This window comes from Carcharhinus amblyrhynchos, chromosome 18 (assembly GCF_965287045.1).
Source record: "Carcharhinus amblyrhynchos chromosome 18, sCarAmb.v2.hapA, whole genome shotgun sequence".
Lineage (NCBI taxonomy): Eukaryota > Metazoa > Chordata > Chondrichthyes > Carcharhiniformes > Carcharhinidae > Carcharhinus > Carcharhinus amblyrhynchos.
The window spans coordinates 20,542,529-20,563,228 of record NC_137341.1 but is presented as its reverse complement, the minus strand read 5'-3'; the positions used below and the strand labels follow the sequence as shown (position 1 = coordinate 20,563,228).

At 40.0% G+C, this 20,700-nt stretch overlaps 1 protein-coding gene across 3 annotated transcripts in view; it reads right to left on the bottom strand.

Moving 5' to 3' along the window:
• usp22 (ubiquitin specific peptidase 22) overlaps window positions 1–20,700 on the bottom strand; it is a 116,891-nt gene that overhangs the window by 58,996 nt on the left and 37,195 nt on the right. For 2 of the 3 annotated variants that reach the window (XM_080206491.1, XM_080206492.1), the window contains exon 2: window positions 5,647–5,779. In XM_080206491.1, coding sequence (XP_080062617.1) covers window positions 5,647–5,779 — 133 coding nt within the window. Of the gene's footprint in view, window positions 1–4,232; window positions 4,317–5,646; window positions 5,780–20,700 lie in introns of those variants that run through there. The other variant, XM_080206493.1, reaches the window with a different exon arrangement.

Below are 20,700 nucleotides of genomic sequence, written 5' to 3'. Positions count from 1 at the left end.
AATATATTCCAAATTGTACCTGTTTGATTTGCAGCTGTAACAGAACAGTGCATAAAGTGTGTCCAGCGTCATTGAAAAAGAACTCAGAAAACATTTCCTGACCCCCAAGCTTGAAAACAAAAAGGGTGGCACAGAAATCTTCTGAATATAAGCACAGTGTGCTTCCCTCCTGGTAGTCACACTTCAATTTTCAACACAACAATGCACCAATCCACACATAGGCTGTGTTTAGTATGTGCAGTACACTATAGGGGTGATTCTATGCTCCAAGCAAGAAGTGCATCGCAGATAATTATTGGCTTGTAGCCTGTAATTTTATATCCATTCATCTTGACAAATTGGGAAATCTCTAGATATGGGTCCCCAGTTTCTAAAAAAGCACTCCCAAGCATCAGGGAATCTTACCTGGAGTTACAATATTCCATTAAAAAACTACAGAGATTGTGGATTACTGAACAATAATGTTTGCATAATACTGTACTATAATGATACACTGCAGTTGTGCTGTCAGTACATTGCAGGAAGTACTGCTGTATTATACAAATATTGTACAACAGTAGGACATGAGAAGTGGATCAAGATTTGTGAGCACGAGTGAAGTTTAAAGATGAAAATTTCCAAAACAAAACCAATGATTCTCATTCATGAAGAATGATATTCCTATTTATCTGTACACACAGAAATATACCACGCCTCTTGTTCCATTTGCTCTTGTTGGAAGTAGTCATTGACTTGTACTTTGATATCACTGTTACTTGCTAATTATCAGCTTAAGCCCAAACGTTGTCCAAATCTTTCTGCATTTGGACATGGATTGCTTCATTTTCTGAGTTCCGAACAGTGATGAATGTTACGCAATCATCAGCAAACATTCTCACTTCTGACCTTTCAATGGTGGGAATACCATTGGCGAAGCAGTTGAAGATGGTTATAACACTACCATGAGGAACTCCTGCAGTGATGCTCTGAAATTGAAATGATTGACTTCCAACAACCACAACCATCTTCCTTTGCGTCAGGTATGACTCCAACCACTGGAGAACTTTCTCCAATTCTCATTGACTTCAATTTTGCTATGCCTTCTTGATGCCACATTTGATGAAATGCTGCCTTCACGTCAAGGGCAGTCACTCACCTCACGAGATCGGCTCTATTCTCCATGTTTGAATATAGGCCCAATCTGTTCAATCTTTCCTCATAAAATAACCCCTTCATTCCATCAACATAATGAACCTACTCTGAATTGCTGGCAATGCAACTTTATCCTTAAACAAGAGGGCCAAAACTTTAGGTGTGGTCTCAACAATGCCCTGTGCATTTGCAGCAAGATTCTCCTACTTTTATATAGTACTCCACCATCCTTATAATAAATCAACATTCTATTTGTTTTCCTAATTACTTGTGTGCATGCTAACTGATCCCCGCACAAGGACATTCAGGTTACCATTTACTGCAGCATTCTGCAGTTTCTCTCCATTTAAATAAAACTTTTTTTTATTCTTTCTGCCAAACCAGGCAATATTACATTTTCCCACATTACACTCCATCTGCCAATTTTTTGCCCCCTCACTTAACCCACCTATATCCCCTTGCATATTTATATCCATCTCAACTTTTTCTTGCACCACTTTATCATCAAGAAGATCGGTTATAATACAGTTGATCCCTTCATCCAAGTCATTAATATAGATTTAAATAGGTGAGGCCCTAGCAGCACTCGACAAGTTAGTTTGCCAACTTCAAAATGAGCCATTTATCCTGACTCAATTTCTTGGTACTTTAATTAATCCTCTACCTTGCTAATATATCACCTCCAATGCAACAAGCTCTTGCCTTGTGAAGTTTGTGCATCGCCTTATCAAATGTCTTTTGGGAATCCAAATTGACTACATCTACCTGGCTCCCCTTTACCCACCCTGCTTGTTACCATTCTCAAAGGACTCTAATAAGTCTGTCAAACTCAATTTCCACGTTGACTCTGCTCAATTATATATGTTTCTCCAAATGTCTTCCAGCTGCTTTCTCAATAACGGATTCCAGCATTTTGGAAATGATAGATGTCAAATCAACTAGCCTATAATTTCCTACTTTTCATCTCTGCTTTCTTGATTAGACTGCTATATTTGCCATTTTCCACTCAGAGGTCTTCCCTGAATCAAGAGGATTTTGAAAGGTTGCAACCAACGTATCCACTTTTCCTTCTGCAGTCACTTCTTTTAAGTCCCGAAGATGAAGGTTAAGTGAACCTGTTAGTATTTACTCCGTTTTCTTAGCACTTTGTCCCTAACAAGAGTGATAAATTTCTCCCTCCATTTTCTGCTTTTAGTGTTTCCATCATGAAGACTAATGCAGAATTCTTGTTCAAGTGTCTGCCATTTCCTCTTTTCCCATCATTAATTACTCAGTTTCATCCTGTAAGGAGTCAATGCTTATTTTAGCTGCTCCTTTTTATATACATATTAAAAACTCTTACTGTCTGATTCTATATTGCTACGTCACTCGCATTCAAAATTTATCCTTTATTAATCCTTTGCTTTCTTCTGTTTTAACATTAATAATGTACACCACTCCTTTCAATTTGATACTATTCCTAATGTCCTTAGTCACAGCTGGTTCATCCATCTTAGAGTCTCTCTCTCTCCAATAAAACATGCCTTTGATGATTTATGAAATAGCAGCTTAAATCTCTGACACTACTTATCTAACATCAGTCCACTTTACACAACTCTTGTCTACATACCTCTTACCTATATACCTCAGCAAATGCCTTTAACAGTAAGGCACTAGTTTCAAATCCAGATTTCTCACCCTCAAACCAAATATGAAATTCTATGTTATTTTCACTTTTCCCTTTACTTGGACGTCATGGACTTGTCTTGTCTCATTACATGATACAAACCTATAGCAGTCTGTTTCCTGGTTGATTCTAAGAAACTGTCCAAAATACACCAATGAACTCACTTACGAAGAGCCACTGATGGGGATGAATATGCAAAGGAAGCTATTTGAAAAGATATTGGGACAAAAAGAAATTTTTTTTCAAATCACATCCAAAGAGTGAAGGAGACAGTTCATTCACGAAGGTTACTTTTCCAAAAATCTTTGAAAATGGAGGCGAGAAATGAATATCAGAAAATTACAAGCCAGTTAGCTTTACTTTGGGTGAAGCCAAAGGATGGTTTGAAATTAATGAACATTGGACTAAAACATTTACTACATCTAAAATATACAAAAGATGATAATAGTCCATGTTGACTGTAATGAATTGTTTTTGAAATCAAAGGATATGAAGTTATATGAAAAGGCACAGTAAAAGTTCATTGGAATGATACAGGGAACAAAACATTATAATTATAAATCAAATCTAAAAATTTGGAACGTTTCACAACCGATGAAAGGACTGAGTCAGAATCACCCCAAGATATTTGAATTTTTTTTCAGAAGAATCATTGGAATACAAAATGCTACACTTCAAGTGGCTACTGAGACACAATCAATATTAGCTAAAATGAATGTTTTAAAGAATAAAGACAAAGATTTGAAGGTGGCAATAAAGGAAAAAAAAGGAGAGGACAAGCGGGGCAGAAACCTACTAATAATAGAACAGATGATAATAATCGCAATGTAATGGCTGCTTTGAAGAGTTAATGTTTTTCAATTCACAACCCATAGTATGGCTACCCTTAGGATCTGACAGGATAGACCATAATCAAAGAACATAACACAGGGAAAAATCCTGGGAAAGGAACTAAGTGGCAGGACTGCCATGTTTAAATCGAAACACAAAAGAGACCATTTATCATACAAATTAAAATAAAACAAAAGAAAACACAACTGGGTACATTGGGTAAATAAGATAAATGGTTCAAAAAAATAAAAAAGAAATTCTACCTAAAACTCATTCAAACAGACTTAGCCCAGCTTAACTGTTTTACTGAGGCTTTCGTTCTAATCAGCTTTTAAATATACTCGCACTCAGGAAGCAGTTTATTTTTCTTCAGATCTGACCGAGATCACAGTTCAGGTCTATGGTCTACAACCTCTGGTCCAAGTCGCAATGATGGTCACACAACATGACTCCCAGACACACTTTTGACATCTATTCCATAGCTGGACTTCTCTCTTTACAGAACTACATGATCCTATGCAATTCTATAGAACTCCGTTTTCCTCTCTAACCGTACAGAATTTAATTATCTGGTTAAATACAACAGGTTGGATATCTGCAGTACCTTACTTTTTCCAAGAAAAACAAGCCACCAGTTTTCCTTTTGGAGTATAGCGCCACCATCAGAAATTTTCTCCATAGCAACCTGAGGGCTTTCTTACTGCTCAAAGCTGCTCATCTGTGTCAAAAGATCAAGCATGTTTGCAAACACACACAGATACTAAAATAAGCCAAAACGGAAACCAAAACACTTAACCCTTAAAACAGTGTACAATAGAGACAGCTATAACACTGCCAATATTGGAGTGTACAGGATACCAAGGCACCGGGTGGAATTTTCCGGCCATTCACGCCGGTGGGATTTTCCGGTCCTACTGAGTATCAAATTCTCTGTTCTCATTTACAGTGGCGGCAGGGCATGAACAGCTGGAAAATTTTGGCCAGTGACTAGTTTCTGACATTCTTCAATATTTCCTGATTTACATGAACAAATGCTCTTCACCAGTATCCTTGCTAACTTGCAGTCTAACTCACAGGCAGAACTGGCTATAAAAAATATATTTGGATATCACGAGTACTATACTGGCTTGCCCCAATTCAACACTGAAGGGTAGGAGGTAGATCTGATAGAAGTTGGGCAGCATTGTGAAGCTGTTTATATTGTTAGTTTATTAAATGAAATACAACACACTTTCTTTCTTCAAATTCACCCTTTTCCTTTCTTTTCTTTCAATCTTTTTCGGTTACTGTAATTTCCTGGTCCTGCATTTTCACTGCCTCTGGGTTCCCCAATACCCATCACTGAGAAAATACATCTGTTTGATTTTGGTTCAGTAAGAGGCAGGAAGGATATATGGTCAAGCTGCAAGCACAAACCTTTATCTAACTATGGCCCATTCCATCATGTTTGGCAAGCTTTAATCTTCTTTGCTGTATATATAAATTAACTTCCTTTACCAGGACAGGATTCATAAAAAGTGAAAAAACTATTTCATCTTTAACATTGAAGTGAACTAAAACTTAAGATATTGAAGTAGAAAACGCAGGACATGCTCAACAGGTCTGGCAGCATCTGAGGAGAGAGAAAGAGTTATCATTGAGTCCCACATGAAACAGAGATAAAATTTTGAGGCCACCATGACTTCTTTGGAACCCTGACAGATCTGAAGAAGTCATATTGTATTTGAAATTATAACTCTACTTGTCCCTCCACAATGCTGCAAGACCTGAGTTTTTCTAGCATTTTCTGTTTCTATTTCAGATTTACAGTATTGGCAGACTTTTACTTTCATAGAACTCAAGACATTCCATTAAAAAGTCAAGTTATATATCAACATTATAAATTGCCATATAAAAGTTGGAAGGTTGCTAATTTTAAGTAGGAAGTGATCTAATTGAGGCAACACGGTCCTAACAGATACAATGAAATGACCACTTCCATTGAAGCTGCCTCTAATGAAAGAGGAGGTAAAGCTTACCTAAGTTGTGGCGCTTGGACTTTGCGTGCTCGTGTATGTGTTTCTTAGTAAAACAGCCAAAGAAGACACAATACAGGCAGGAATGGAGTCGGTTGAGGTGAGCGCCACACATGTGGCAAATGCAGGATTTTGCCTGAAAAAAAAAATAGGAGATTAAGCATTGTTGGAATCACCATCACAGCCAGGACATGGCATTATTTCACACAAGCAATATACAAATCAACAATTCATATGACCTGTATCCCTTTGCATTTAGGGACAGATGACATTGCAATTTTACTTGTGCTTTGCAATCCATAGCAATGAGTGTTTCTTTTCCCTAGAAGTCTTCAATGACTAGGCTGTAAAGTTCCATAAAGCTGCATACACATTAAGAATTGCATTTGCTTGCTTCAATCAATCAGCAATAAATCAATTTACAAATATTCACATTAACCACACATCTAAAAATTAAAGATCAGCCCTTACTTTGAGCCTTTTGAGGACATAATAACTAGTAAAGATTTCAGCAATAACCTGTCACTGATGCACAGCTTGGGTTCTGCCAAAGCCACTCAGCTCCTGACCTCATTGCAGACCTGGTCCAATCAGGAATAAAACAGCCTAACTCAAGGAGACAATGTATTAATGGCTGCATTGGACGTCATGGCACCCTTAACCTATTGTAGCATCAAGAACCCTGTCAAAATTGAAGTCAATGAGAATCAATGGAAAAACTTTCCATTGGTTGCGATCATACCTTTCACAATGAAAATCAATTGGTGTTGTCAGAACCAATCATCTCAGCCTCAGGACATTTCTCCTCAGGACAGTGTCCAAAAGGTTCCTCAGGACAATATCCAAGGTCCAACCATCTTCAACTGCTTCAAAGACTCGCCCTTCATGAGGTCAGAAGTGAGCACACTTGCTGATGACTGCACAATGTGCAACACTATTCGCGACTCTTCAGTTACAGAAGCAATCCATGTCCACACGCAACCAGACTTGGGTTGATAGTTGGCAAATAACATTCACACCACAAGTGCCAATTAATGACTACCATCAGAGACAGAACTCAACTATTTCCTTGACATTCAATGGCATTAGTATCGTTTAGCCACCCACTATTAACATCCTGGGAGTTAGCACACTCCGGAAACTGAACTGGAACAGCCACATAAATATTACAACCGCCACAGTAGGTCAGAGGCCAAGACTGGGAAACAGGATCTGTTTAGGGATTATCATCAGGCACTAGGAGTTATAATCTCTGGATTACTACCCAAGCAACGTGCAAATTGGCACAGGGTTGAAAAAAAAATTAGGGAAATAAACATGTGGTTAAAGAAGCAGTGTGGAAAAGAGGGACTCCATTTCATGTGGCAATGGCATCAGTATTAGAATAGGAGGGATCTGTACGGTTGGGACAGTCTTCACCTGAACCGATCTGGGACCAGTGTTTTACAGAAGGATAAACAGAATGTGTCCTTGGGCTTCCCTGTTGCAGTCTAGTAATAAAAGATGCACATGTCCAGCTTCTTTACAAACTCATTTTACTCTCTTTTACAACTCCACACACCCCCCAACACCCAGTGCCACCTGTAACCTTTTTATTTATCCAAATAAGTACTATAAAACAATTAACATACAAATTAGGTCTAAAGTGAAGGTTGCAGTTAACCCATTCCCAACAGGGAGGAGGCTTCAGCTACGTGAAAATTATGAAAAAAGTTAAAAGAAAGGAGAACTCAGGAGATGTTATTGATGGAAGTGTTAGGAATCAAAAATGTATAAAAGCATAAGAGTACTTTAACTAAAGGTTCATAGCATTCAAAACAAGATCAATGAGTTGACAGCACAAATCATCGCAATTGAGTATGATCTAGTGGCCATTACACAGACATGGTTGCAGGGTGGTGACGACTGAGTGTTAAATAGCCAGGGGTATCAGGCCGCGCAGAAAGACAGGCGGGAAGCGCTCGCGCGCAGAAAGACAGGCGGGAAGCGCTCGCGCGCAGAAAGACAGGCGGGAAGCGCTCGCGCGCAGAAAGACAGGCGGGAAGCGCTCGCGCGCAGAAAGACAGGCGGGAAGCGCTCGCGCGCAGAAAGACAGGCGGGAAGCGCTCGCGCGCAGAAAGACAGGCGGGAAGCGCTCGCGCGCAGAAAGACAGGCGGGAAGCGCTCGCGCGCAGAAAGACAGGCGGGAAGCGCTCGCGCGCAGAAAGACAGGCGGGAAGCGCTCGCGCGCAGAAAGACAGGCGGGAAGCGCTCGCGCGCGTGTGCATGCATAGCTCTGATATTTAAGGATGCACCAGGGCCATTGACAGAGATGATACAGGTTCTATGGAGAAAAAAGGTTGAATCCATTTGGGGGGAAAATTAGAAAGAAAGAGAGAACAACTAACAGATAGGTGTAGTCTATAGGTCGCCAGATAATACCACAGTGATGATGACACAAAGATAAGTGGAAAAGCAAATTGTGCGGAGGGTGTGCAAAGTCTGCACAAGGATCTAGATACACTGAGCGAATGGGCGAGGACCTGGCAGATGGAGTACAATGTTAGCAAGTGTGAGGTTATCCACTTTGGCAGGAATAATGGTAGGAGGGATTAATATTTAAAGGGCAAAAAGCTGCAGCATGCTACAGTGCAGAGGGACCGGGGAGTCCTTGTGCATGAGTCGCAAAAACCCAGTCTGCAGGTGATCAAGAAGGTGAATGGGATGCTGGCCTTTATAGTGAGGGGGATAGAATATAAAAGCAGGGAGGTCTTGCTGCAACTGTACAGGGTACTGGTGAGGCCACAACTGGAGTACTGTGTGCAGTTTTGGTTGCCACACTTACGCAAGGATATTTTGGCCTTGGAGGGAGTGCAGAGGAGGTTCACTAGGCTGATACTGGAGATGAGGGGGTTAGACTATGAAGACAGACTAAATAGACTGGGTCTGTACTTATTGGAGTTTAGAAGGATGAGGGGGGAATCTTAGAGACGTACAAGATAATGAAAGGGATGGATAGGATAGAGGTAGAGAGATTCTTCCCACTCAAAAGGACAACAGGACTAGAGGGCACAGCCTCAAGATAAGGGGGGTGGTGGGGGGGGGGGGGGGGGGTGCAGTTTAGAACGGAGTTCAGGAGGAACTTCTTCACTCAAAGGGTGGTGAATCTCTGGAATTCTCTGCCCATTGAGGTGGTGGAGACTACCTCACTAAATATATTTAAGACACAGGTAGATAGGTTTTTTGTAGGCAAGGGAATTAAGGGTTATGGGGAGAAAGCGGGAAAGTGGAACTGAGCCACTTCAGATCAGCCATGATCTTATTGAATGGCGGGGCAGGCTCAAAGGGCTAGATGGCCTACTCCATGTTCTTATGTTCACGGTGGGGTGAGCAATAAACAAAGTAGTAACTGATGCATGTAAAAAATGGTATGGCAATTATTATTGGGGATTTTAATCTACATGTTGACCGTCAGTCAAGGTAGCTTGAGGAGGAGTTCACAGAACGTATCCATGATAGGCTCCTCAAACAGTATGTAATGGAACCTTTGACGGAGCAAGCTTCCTAGATTTGATCCTGTGTAATGAGTTAGGAATAATTAATGATCTCAAGTTAGGCATCCTCACAGTATGGTTGAATTCAAAATACAGATGGAGCGTGAGGGGGGTAAAATCCAATACCAGTGCCTTGTGCTTAAACAAAGGAGACTACAATGGGATGAGGAGGGGTTGGCTAAGGTAGACTGGGAGCAATGACTTTATGGTGGGACAACTGAGGAACAGTGGGGAACTTTCAAAGTGATTTTTCAGTGCTCAGCAAAAAGTATATGTCAGTCATTTGATTTATTGTCACATGCATTAGTATACAGTGAAAATATTGTTTCCTGCGTGCTATAAAGACAAAGCATACCATTCATAGAGAAAGAAACAAGAGAGTGCAGAATGTAGTGTTACAGTCATAGCTAGGGCATAGAGAAAGATCAACTTAATGTGAGGTAGGTCCATTCAAAAGTCTGACAGCAACAGAAAAGAAACTGTTCAAGTCAGTTGGTACGTGACCTTTGACTTTTGTAAATTTTTCCTGATGGAAGAAAGAGCATGTCCGGGTACATGGGGTCTTTAATCATGCTGACTGCCTTGCCGAAGCATTGGGAAGTGTAGACAGAGACAGAGTCAGAGTCTGAGTCTGAGTCAGTGGATGGGAGGCTGGTTTGGTGATGGACTGGGCTTCGTTCATAACCCTTTATAGTTTCTTGCAGTCTTGGACAGAGCAGGAGCCATACCAGCCTGTGATACAACCAGAAAGAATGCTTTCTATAGTGCATCTGTAAAAGTTCATGAAAGTTGTAGCTGACATGCCAAACTTCCTCAGCCTTTGAGAAAAGAGGCGCATTGGTGGGCTTTAACTATAGTGTCAGCAGGGGTGGTGAGAGGGGGGGGGAAAAGAGAGAGAGAGAGAGAGAGAGAGAGAGAGAGAGAGAGACAGAGACAGAGACCAGTACAGGTTGGTGGTGATCTGGACACTTAGAAACTTGAAGCTGGAGATAAGGAATGACTTTAGAAAAAAGGGAAAATCAGCCATGATTCAAGGAAATAAAGGAGGGTATCAAACTGAAACAAAATGCATACAAAGTGGCAAAGATTAGTGGGAAAGTAGAGGATTGGGAAATCTTTAAAGGCCAACAGAAAGCCACAAAAAAGCTAAAAAGAAGATTGATTATGAGAGTAAACTAGCTCAGAATATAAAGACAGATAGCAAATTTTCCTACAAATATATAGAACGAGAAAAAGTGACTTAGGTAAATACGGGTCCTTTAAAGGATGAGAAGGGCGATTTAATAACAGGAGAAGGGCGATTTAATAACAGGAAATGGCCGAGGGATTGAACAGATATTTTGTGTTGGTCCTCAGTGGAAGAGGCAAATAATATGCCAAAAATTGATTACAAGGCTATGGCAGATGAGGACCGAGAAATTATTATCACTAAAGGAGTAACGCTGCGCAAGCTAATGGGGTTAAAAGTTAGACAAGTCTCCTGGCCCTGATGGAATGCATCCCTGGGTACTAAAAAAGAACATGGGGGGGAAAATAGCAAATGCCCTCATATAATTTGCCAAAATTCACTGGACCCTGGGGCAGCTCCGGCAGATTGGAAAACAAATAATGACGCTCCTGTTTAAAAGATAGACAAAAGGCAGGTAAGCATAACTTCTGTAGTAGGGAAATTGCTTTAATCTATCAAGGAAAAGATAGCGAGACATCTAGATAAAAAAAATTGTTCTATTGGGAAGATGCAGCATAGAGTCATGAAAAGCAGGTCATGAATAACTAATTTACAGGAAATCTCTGAGGACATTATGAGCACAGTGGGCAACAGGGAACCAGTAGACGTAGCGTACCTGGATTTCCAGAAGGCATTTGACAAGGTGCCACACACAAAAAACTACCTCATAAGATAAAAGGTGCACAGCATTTTTGGGTAATGTATTAGCATGGATACAGGATTGATTAACCAACAGAAAACAAAGAATGGAGGTAAAGGGTGTTTTTCTGGATGGCAATCAGTGACTAGTGGTATGCCTCAGGGATCAGTGTTGGGACCACAATTGTTTACAATTTCCATTGATGATTTGGAGTTGAAGACTAAGAGTAGGTGTGTCAAAGTTCACAGATAACACCAAGATGAGTGGTCAAGCAAAGTGTGCAGAGGACACAAAATCTGCAAAGGGTTATAAATGGTTTCAGTGAGTGGGCAAGGGTAAGGCAGATGGAGTACAATGTTGATAAATGTGAGGTCATCCATTTTGGTAGGAATAACAGCAAAATGGACTATTATTTAAATGGCAAAAAATTGCGACATGCCACTGTGCAGAGAAAATTGGATGTCCCTGTGCATGAATTGCAAAAAGTTGGTTTGCAGGCAGGCACAGCAGGTAATTAAGGCAAACAGAATTTTCTTCATTGCTAGAGGAATGGAGTTTAAAAATAGCAAGGTTATGTTGCAGCTGTATAAAAGGTGTTGGTGAGGCTACACCGGGAGTACTGTGTACAGTTTTGGTCTCCTTACTTGAGTGAGGATGTACTGTCACTGGAGGGGGTGCAGAGGAGATTCACTTGGTTGATTCGAGTTGAGAGGGTTGGCTTATGAGACTGAGGAGATTCGAACTTTACTCATTGGAATTCAGAAGAATGAGGAGGGATTCTACAGAAACATAAATTTTATGAAGGGAACAGTTAAGATAGAAGCAGGGAATTTGTTTCCGCTGGTGGGTGAAACTTGGATGAGGGGGCATAGCCTCAAAATAAGGGGGAGCAGATTTAGGACCAAGTTGAGGAGTAACTTCTTCCCCCAAAGGGTTGTGAATCTGTGGAATTCCCTGCCCAGTAAAGCAGTTGAGGCTACCTCATTGAATGTTTTCAAGCAAAGACGGACAGGTTTTTGAACAGTAAAAGAATTAAGAGTTAGGGTGAGCAGGCAGGTAAGTGGAGCTGAATCCAAGAAAAGATCAGCCCTGATCTTATTGATTGGCAGAGCAGATTGAGAGGCCGGATGGCCTATTCCTGCCCCTAGTTCTTATGTTCTTGCATCCTAAGAATTCTGCAATAATTCACCTCCAGACTCCTCAAAATGTGTCTACAGGCACAGGTCAGGAGTGAGATGGCATGCTCCCCACTTGTCTAGTGGAGTGTAACTCTAACAATAATCAAATTCAATACCATCTAGGACAAAGCAGCTCACTTGATTGGCAGCCTTGCTCCCTTCACCGCTGATACACTGTGGTAGCATCTACAAGACATACTGTAGAAGATGCAAGCTATTCACTCAAAATTCCTTGGATAGCACCTTCCAAAAGAGGACAAGAACAGCATATTAATTGAATCACCACCACCTGCAAGTTTCTGTCCAAGCCACTGTAACTATACCGCTATTCCTTCAATGTTGCTGGGTCAAAAGCCAGGAACTCCCTTCTCAAAAGCACTGTGGATGTACCTACATTGCATGGAATGCAGCGGTTCAAGGCAGTAGCCCATCACCACCTTCCCCAGGGCAATTAGGAAGGGGCAACAAATGCTGGCTTAGACTGCAATACTCATGAAATGGAATTCTACATCAAAAAAGTCTGCAAATATGTATTCTCAATATATGGATAGATATGCTAAGAAAAAAAAAATCAGTACTGAAAATGCAAAGACAAAAAAAATTGACATTTTTGGTGTCAACCTTTTTTGATCATTTATACGTTGCCAAAAAAAGTGAAAATGGTATAGAAGGAAATAACAAAAGATTATTTTAATAAGCACATGAGTACTACAGGAAAATGGATTCAAGTGTTTAGGTGTAACAATCAATGAGGCTAAATGCAATTGGAGGTACTTAAAATGGTGAAATACAAAACCAGGAGGTACAAGACTAGATTAGAAATGGTGTTATTTACAAAAGATTACAGAGAATTAAGGAAAAGGCAGAAGTGTTGAACAACTGACTTTACAGGGCAACAAATTCCAGTTCAGAATTGGATGAACAATTCAGAGGATGAAGAATACATGGAACGGATTTGCACAGGGTGCAGTCGGGCTGAATGTTATTAACAAATTCCAGAAGAACTAGATAAATATTTGGCATATTTACACATTGAACCATCAAAACAAAAAAAAAAGGTTGACACTAAAAATGACAATTTTTTATCTTTGCATTCCCAATACGGATTTTGATTCCAAACTAGCATATATGCTACCACTTTATGAATCAAATTCATTTATAGCCATATATTGGGAATTTATATTTGCAAACATTTTTAATGTGAAATTCCATTTTTAAAGACCATTAAGACTGCTTATACTTCTTTGGGTGGTTTGAACTCTTTGAATTTAGAGGCCGACAACAGATCATCCTCATCATCAATTCAATGCCTTCTAAGCCATCTTTTCTGCAGTATAAAAATTCCTCGCCACTCTTGTATCTCAAATTACTATAGGCCACTCTACCTACAAAATAAGCTATTTTTGATCCAAAACAAAACTACTGGCTTTCACTTTAATTTCCTTACAGGCTAATCTCAGCAGCGATGAATCTTGACATATTACTTGATTAGGCTGTTTCTACTTTGACATCTGAATCAGTTTCCAAAAACTGCTACCTTTCAAGTCTGCAATGTGGCCTTCCTCCACTTCTGAAGCTATAATCCATTATTCATCTTAGTTTCAAAATATTCAATAACCTCCACCTTCTCTTACTATAGACTAACGTCATGACAGGTGTCCTTGCCCTCCCTATAGCCCAACAAAACCTTCATCCCTTTTGCCAAAAATCAACAAGCTTCCCAAGCTCCAAAGAGTCAACTAAGACTCCATAAAACCTTCAAATTCCATCCACACATCTGATCACCTCCAGCATTATGGGCCTACATATATTATCAGCCTCCAATATCAGTCCATATTCCCCATTTCATTCAGTGGCTACTGTTTCAGCCCACTTGACCCATTCTCAATCTACCCCTTACAATCCACTTTTCAAATTTTGCTTCTTCTTAACTCTCATCCAGTCTGCTAATTGGAAGAGGTTATTCAAAATCATGAAAAACATTCCAAGATGTCTTTGCACAGCATGTGCAATAAAAATGCAATTTTTTTTTAAGTGATTCTTCATTCTACCATCCTTGTACCAAGATGATCACCAAGGCTTGTTATCAGAATTGTATGCAGGCGGTGTCAGACCAATCTTTTCAATGGTTACTGAAACTACTTGAAATTCCAACAACTCTGGGCAGGGAAACAAAACCTAGGGCAAATAATCTTTCTCCACTTCATCACAAAAAACATTGAATATTTCTATCCAGACTGTGTCTTCATACCTTCTGTTTCAACAAGAAACCCCATTTTTCAAGCCTTTCATCTCCAGCATCACTGGAGAGTCAATGTGTCCTTTCCTTATTTTGTGTAATCATGTTATTTTAAATACTCCTCACTAGCAGCTTTGCAGTACAACAGCGGCACTTTAAAGAGACCAATCACTTGATGTCACTGATGGCATCATTGGCTGGTTGCATGGGTAAACAGGAAGTCTACCTTAGCAGTTTGTGTTAATTCTTTGAACCTTTGAGGCCTGCAACTTATCTGAAAGCCACAACACCATGGATCCAAGTTCCTCATTCTTTTCCTCCAACAAATATGGTCTTTAATACAAAAATCCAGCATGGCAATCACTTAAATCTGAACTCAACTCATCTACCTTTCTCAAGATTCTTTCCATTATCTCACACAGGTATTTTGCATCTATTTTTGCTAAAAAAGGATCAATAATCAAACTCAATCACTCTCTCCATCTTCAATAAGTTTCCATGGTGGCAGTGATTAGCAATGTTGCCTCAGCTCCAGGGTCCCGGGCTCAACTCCAGTCTTGGGTCACTGTGTGGAGTTTGCATGTTCTCTCCATGAATGCTTCGGTTTCTAAGGTGTGCAATTTAGATTGGTCATGCTAAAATTGCCCCTTAGTATCAGGGGAAATATGTGGGGTTGTGCAGATGGGGCCTGGGTGGGATTGTTGTCTGTGCAAACTCGATGGGCCAAATGGCTTCTTCCGTACTGTAGGGATTCTATGGAATAGCACATTCCTTCTCCCAAGCTGGATTAAAGTGCAAAACCACAGCGAAGCTCTGATGAACAATGGATATTAATATCCTACAAAATACTTGTGAACATTTCACCCATCATAGACAGACATGCCTGCAATTCCCTTGCATACTTGAGAACATAAAAAGGTTGTGGTTATTGGTGGTCTCATGAAACTACCTGGTGTACTTCAAAATATTAACTACAACCTCATCCATGCCCTTCCACTCTAGCTGTCACATTAAGCTGTCACAACTGCTGTCAATTCTTTTTCAGAGTTTCCATTAGAGACCAAAATCAGTTGGTCTTCACATTTTCATTTGAGCTTGGCTAATGTCAGCCATTCAAGTACATGACAAGGATAAAAATCCATCAGATATTATATCCTAGTAAAGCTCCATTACCATAACTTCCAATTACCATATTTATGTGCAAGGAACCCTCTTCCATGCATTCATTCTGGTCCTGTTAGATCAAACACATTACTGTACCATCTAGAAGATATGAAGGAATCCAACATCACTCATTACTTAGTTTTATAAATGGACTGATAAAGCAGCCACCACTAACCACAAGATAGTAGTTCAGGAAGTTTCTAAGACATTTTAAACTGGGCAAAGGCTAACCCATCAAACCCCTGGAATGCAACACTCCTTGCACCACCAAGTCAACACAGGATTGTAGATGAGATGTCAGCACCAGCCAGCTTATTATTTGAGTTATTTGTGACTCATCTCTGATATTGTAACAAGATTTTAACAAAGAGCCTTCTTAGCTCAATGGTTCGACCCAAAAGCTCAGTCACATGAATCCTTCAATTATACACCTTTGAATTCCATAGTTCTTGGTTTAATCTTCAAAGAGAACCAGACTCCGGGCTAGTAGCCAGCCTCTGACCTCCATCTCCCTTCAAAACCTGATCTCCAGAACGGAACTTGCATTTCGCCAGAGTAAACTAACATCCTGGATACAAGAATACTTTGTCACATGTTCAACTGATTCACAATGCAACCAAGTTCCTAGTACCAAGACCAGAGATTCTACCAGAAAAAGCCACCTGAAGAATCTTCATTGGATGTTGACTTACTGGACTCTCCGCTCACACAAAAACATAATTCTTATTTTTGTGGCCTTCGCTTTGGTTCCCTTTTCTTTATCCCTCTTTCATTGTATGCATGAAAAGGGTGGATATTACAAAACCCCTTCCCACATTGTGTCTGTGTAAAACAAACTTTGCTCTTGCTGTCGGGTTATTAAGAGAGAACTGAATCACTCCAGGACTGAGGGGTTTGGGAAAATATGCCACTACTTATGAAGAGGGAAATCAAAACAAAAATCAAAAAACACCTTTGTTTACAGATAAGTAGTGAGTGAAGAAGTCAGGACTGTTTAAATTAATTTCCCCCCCTGTCTGTAACAATACCAAGAGAAACAGATTTTGAAGATAATTACCAAATTTATTTTCATGTTTATGCGAACATGCAGCAATGATTCATTTATATGGCATTAGGCAGCGTTAACATGTTGTCAAAGTTCATAATCTTTGGAAAAACAATCTCAGAACATTTTATCCTTTCTGGATCAACCAAGTTTCTCCAGGCAAGATTTTGTTATATGTGGTATTCCCAAAACATCTTATGCGATAGGTAACATTCCCTCCACAATCTACCAACTTGAGAGAATTCCATATTTCAACCACTCTTTGTATGACAAAGTGCTTCCCGATTTCACTCCTGAATGGTCAGGCTTTAATTTTAATATTGTACTCCTTGTTCTAGATTCTTCCACCAGAGGAAACAGTTTATCTATACTGGCCCTGTCAAATCCTCATCATATTCAAGATCTCACTTGGGCCACTGCTCATCATTCTAAACTCGAGAATAGAAGTATAATTTCATCCATAAGATGCAGAAGTAGGCCATTTGCCCCAACGAGTCTGTATCAGAAACTTGCCCCTATTAATTATTCAATCATATCATATAGAATGATACTTCCCAGAAGGTGGCAATTTTAGCCAATCACACCTTAAAGAACTATCCAATTCATTCACTCACCTATAGCTTCGTAATTTCCACCCTCTCCCACCATAAAATATTTATCTAATTTGTTTTTGAAAAGAATTTTGGAGTGTGCCTTCCACCACACTTTCAGGCAGTGCATTCCATACAACAGCAATAGTAAAACTGAATAGTTAACAAACTATGGCTCTAATTCAGCCCTGTCTATATTGCAATGCCTGATTAGCTACCTCTACATCAAATGGATGTGCTGAAACCAGAGAATGCAAAAGGAAAAAGGTAGAAATCATGCATCATATTTACGATGGAGGAAAATTAAGAGTACATCAACAGTGAGTGAGTTCACCTTAGCCCACAAATGTAATGAATAATTGATTTCAATCTAATACAAAATTTGACGTAGTGAACAACAGTTACATCAATGATTCAAGTTATTAGCAAGCCAACATAAATGAAACAAAGGTGGGGAAGTCAAAAGGCAGATGAAAAATCAAAAAGGTGATGTGATCACTGTGTAGTTTCCTGATATAGGCTGTACAATTGGCAAACATACCTTTCAAAATCGATTATGATTGAACACCAACCTAAAGCACACAGATAACATTTACATTTCAGAAATCTGTCGTACCTAGGTCAGAGAGTTGAGTGCACATGACAAGAAGGATGTTTGGAGCTGATTTCCTAAAACAGCTCAAGTGTTTAAAAGGACTGTGATGATAGCAGTGCAATTGATATGGATTTTATGTTTAAAGGGGAATGTTTTAAAAATTCAGATTTGTGCCACAGATAGTCAGTATATCTGTGAGGAATGAAACTCTGAAGCTGAAAGAGCAGGATAATTACTCATTTTAGTCCCGCACACGGACTTTTGTTTACTTAAGTTCCCCTGGGTTTTTGGATCACAATAACTGATGTGGTCATGTGATGTGGTTTAATGAGCAGAAAAAACATGCTTTGCAGAAAGGAGCTGGAGTTTGGCTGTTCTGGTTGAAGATAGGAGAATTCTTTTACAGGTTTCTGAAAGTTCTATGTCTCTCCAAAAACTCCATGGTTGTCTATATTTATTATAGCAAGTACATTTGGTTGCTGACTATATTTAGTGGTTTTTAATTCTGCAAGTGGAATGTTACTTATTTGGAACTGAAACGGTGATAAGTTAGAAATTAAAGTTGTTTTCTTTCATTTTTAAATATTGCTCAACTGTTAATGGCTAGTTATATTTAAACTGTTATTAAATAAAATTTGTTTCACTATTTTAAAAAAATCCCTAATTTGTCAGTGAAATCATTCCTGTATGTAGACTTTCCTTAGTTATACCAAAATTGAAAATTGTTGGGGTCTAGTCTGCATCCTAAAGTAACCTGGGGTTCTGGTCCAACCTACTAAAAAGGGCCAAGATTGCAAGACTCAGATACAGTCAACAACTAGATTGCTACAAACTTCCAGGGACCAAGCAAGCAGATGAATATAAAAGTAGGGAGGTCTTGCTGCAGCTGTATAGGGCATTGGTGAGGCCGCAGCTGGAGTACTGTGTGCAGTTTTGGGCGCCGCACCTGCGCAAGGATATTTTGGCCTTGGAGGGAGTGCAGAGGAGGTTTACTAGGCTGATACCGGAGTTGAGGGGGTTGAGCTACGAGGAGAGGCTGAATAAACTAGGCTTGTACTCGTTAGAGTTTAGAAGAATGAGGGGAGATCTCATTGAGACGTATAAGATGATGAATGGGATGGATAGGATAGAGGTGGAAAGACTCTTCCCGCTCAAAAAAGACAGTAGGACTAGGGGGCACAGCCTCAAGATAAAGGGGGGGCAGTTCAGAACGGAGTTGAGGAGGAACTTCTTCACTCAAAGGGTGGTGAATCTCTGGAATTCTCTGCCCGTTGAAGTGGTGGAGGCTGCCTCGCTAAATATTTTTAAGAAGCGGGTTGATGGGTTTTTGATAAGAGAGGGGATTAAGGGTTATGGGGAGAGGGCGGGAAAGTGGAACTGAGCCACGACAGATCAGCCATGATCTTATTGAATGGCGGGGCAGGCTCGAAGGGCCAGATGGCCTACTCCTGCTCCTATTTCTTATGTTCTTATGTTCTTATCTCAGCCAACAGGAGTCAAAAAAAAAAATCAGACAGTGTGCACAAAATTCACAAGTCTCAAGCAAGCTCAGACACAAGTTTTGCCTTAATTGGTAGGGTTTTCCATTCGACTCAGAAGGTTGTGGATTCAGGACTTCGGTACAATACTGAAGAAGTGCTGCATGGTTCTTTGATGGAGACATTAAATCTTAGCCCCAGTCAACTTCTCTTACATTAATATTTTGCAAACTTGATACACTGAATCCTTATTGCAGATATAATTCAGCAATAGGTTGGACTCTCAATACAGCAAAGAGCACTTTGAAAGGATGCACAGATTACACCTTCTGGATAACAGCTTAAAATGGAGCTTTTAAAAAAAAAAGCATCTGAAGGAGGTCTTCCCAAACTCTCAGCTACAGCTTAATCTGCTAATCAAAAAAAATCTGCTGACAAAATCTGGCATGGTGAGAAATCAAACTCTGCCCTGTGGGTAACATGTATTTACTCATTCTCTATTGTACAAGCCTACGCCCTTTTTTGATGCAAGAGAGGCCTAAAACTCAAAAACAGCATTTAAATTGAACAGAAAAGCAAATATCACTTATTTCACATTCCAGCATCTGCTAAGTGCTAGAAATACTCAGCAGGACTGCAACATCCGTAAAAAGAGAAACAGAGTTAACAGTTGCAGGCAAATATGACTCTGAAGAAGTCCTGCGCCATCACCAATCATTGGATGTCCTCCAGGAGGTCAAGGTGAAGCGTCATAAGAAGAAGAAAGTGTCTCCACCGGTTACAGTGAAACAGGCCAAGACAAGCCATCATAGTCTTTGTAAGGGCTTTGAGTGAGACGAGTGTTCATCAGGGCCAGGCCTGAATCTTGCAGAAGACATGCTGGCAGGGGGAGTGCAGATGCTGTCAGCCTATGTGATAAGCTGCGGTTAAAAACAAAGTATCAAAATGCAGGAATAAATACATAACATGCATTCGGTATTCAGCTGCAGTAGAGTTAAGCTTCTCTGGTGTTGCTTACACTTCACTTTGGTTTTTGCATGAGCATGGCGTACATGCTGAATATAAAAGGCACTTATGCTCAACATTGTGTCTGAAGTGAATGATCTCTCCACGCTGTCCCTTCACTCATTCTGCTTGATCTAGATGTATTGCTCAGAAAGCTGGCCATCAAAAGTGCAAATATGGCAAGAACTGCTCCTGTGATTATTATACTTAACTCCACAGTGGATTGATAGTGTCATGTAATATTATTCAAATAGTCATCCAGAGGCCTGAACTAATAATCCAGAGAACGTAGTTCAAATCCTCAGTGGCAATTTAAGAATCTGAACTTTGGTTAAAAAGTGACTACAAAACTTTTGATTGTG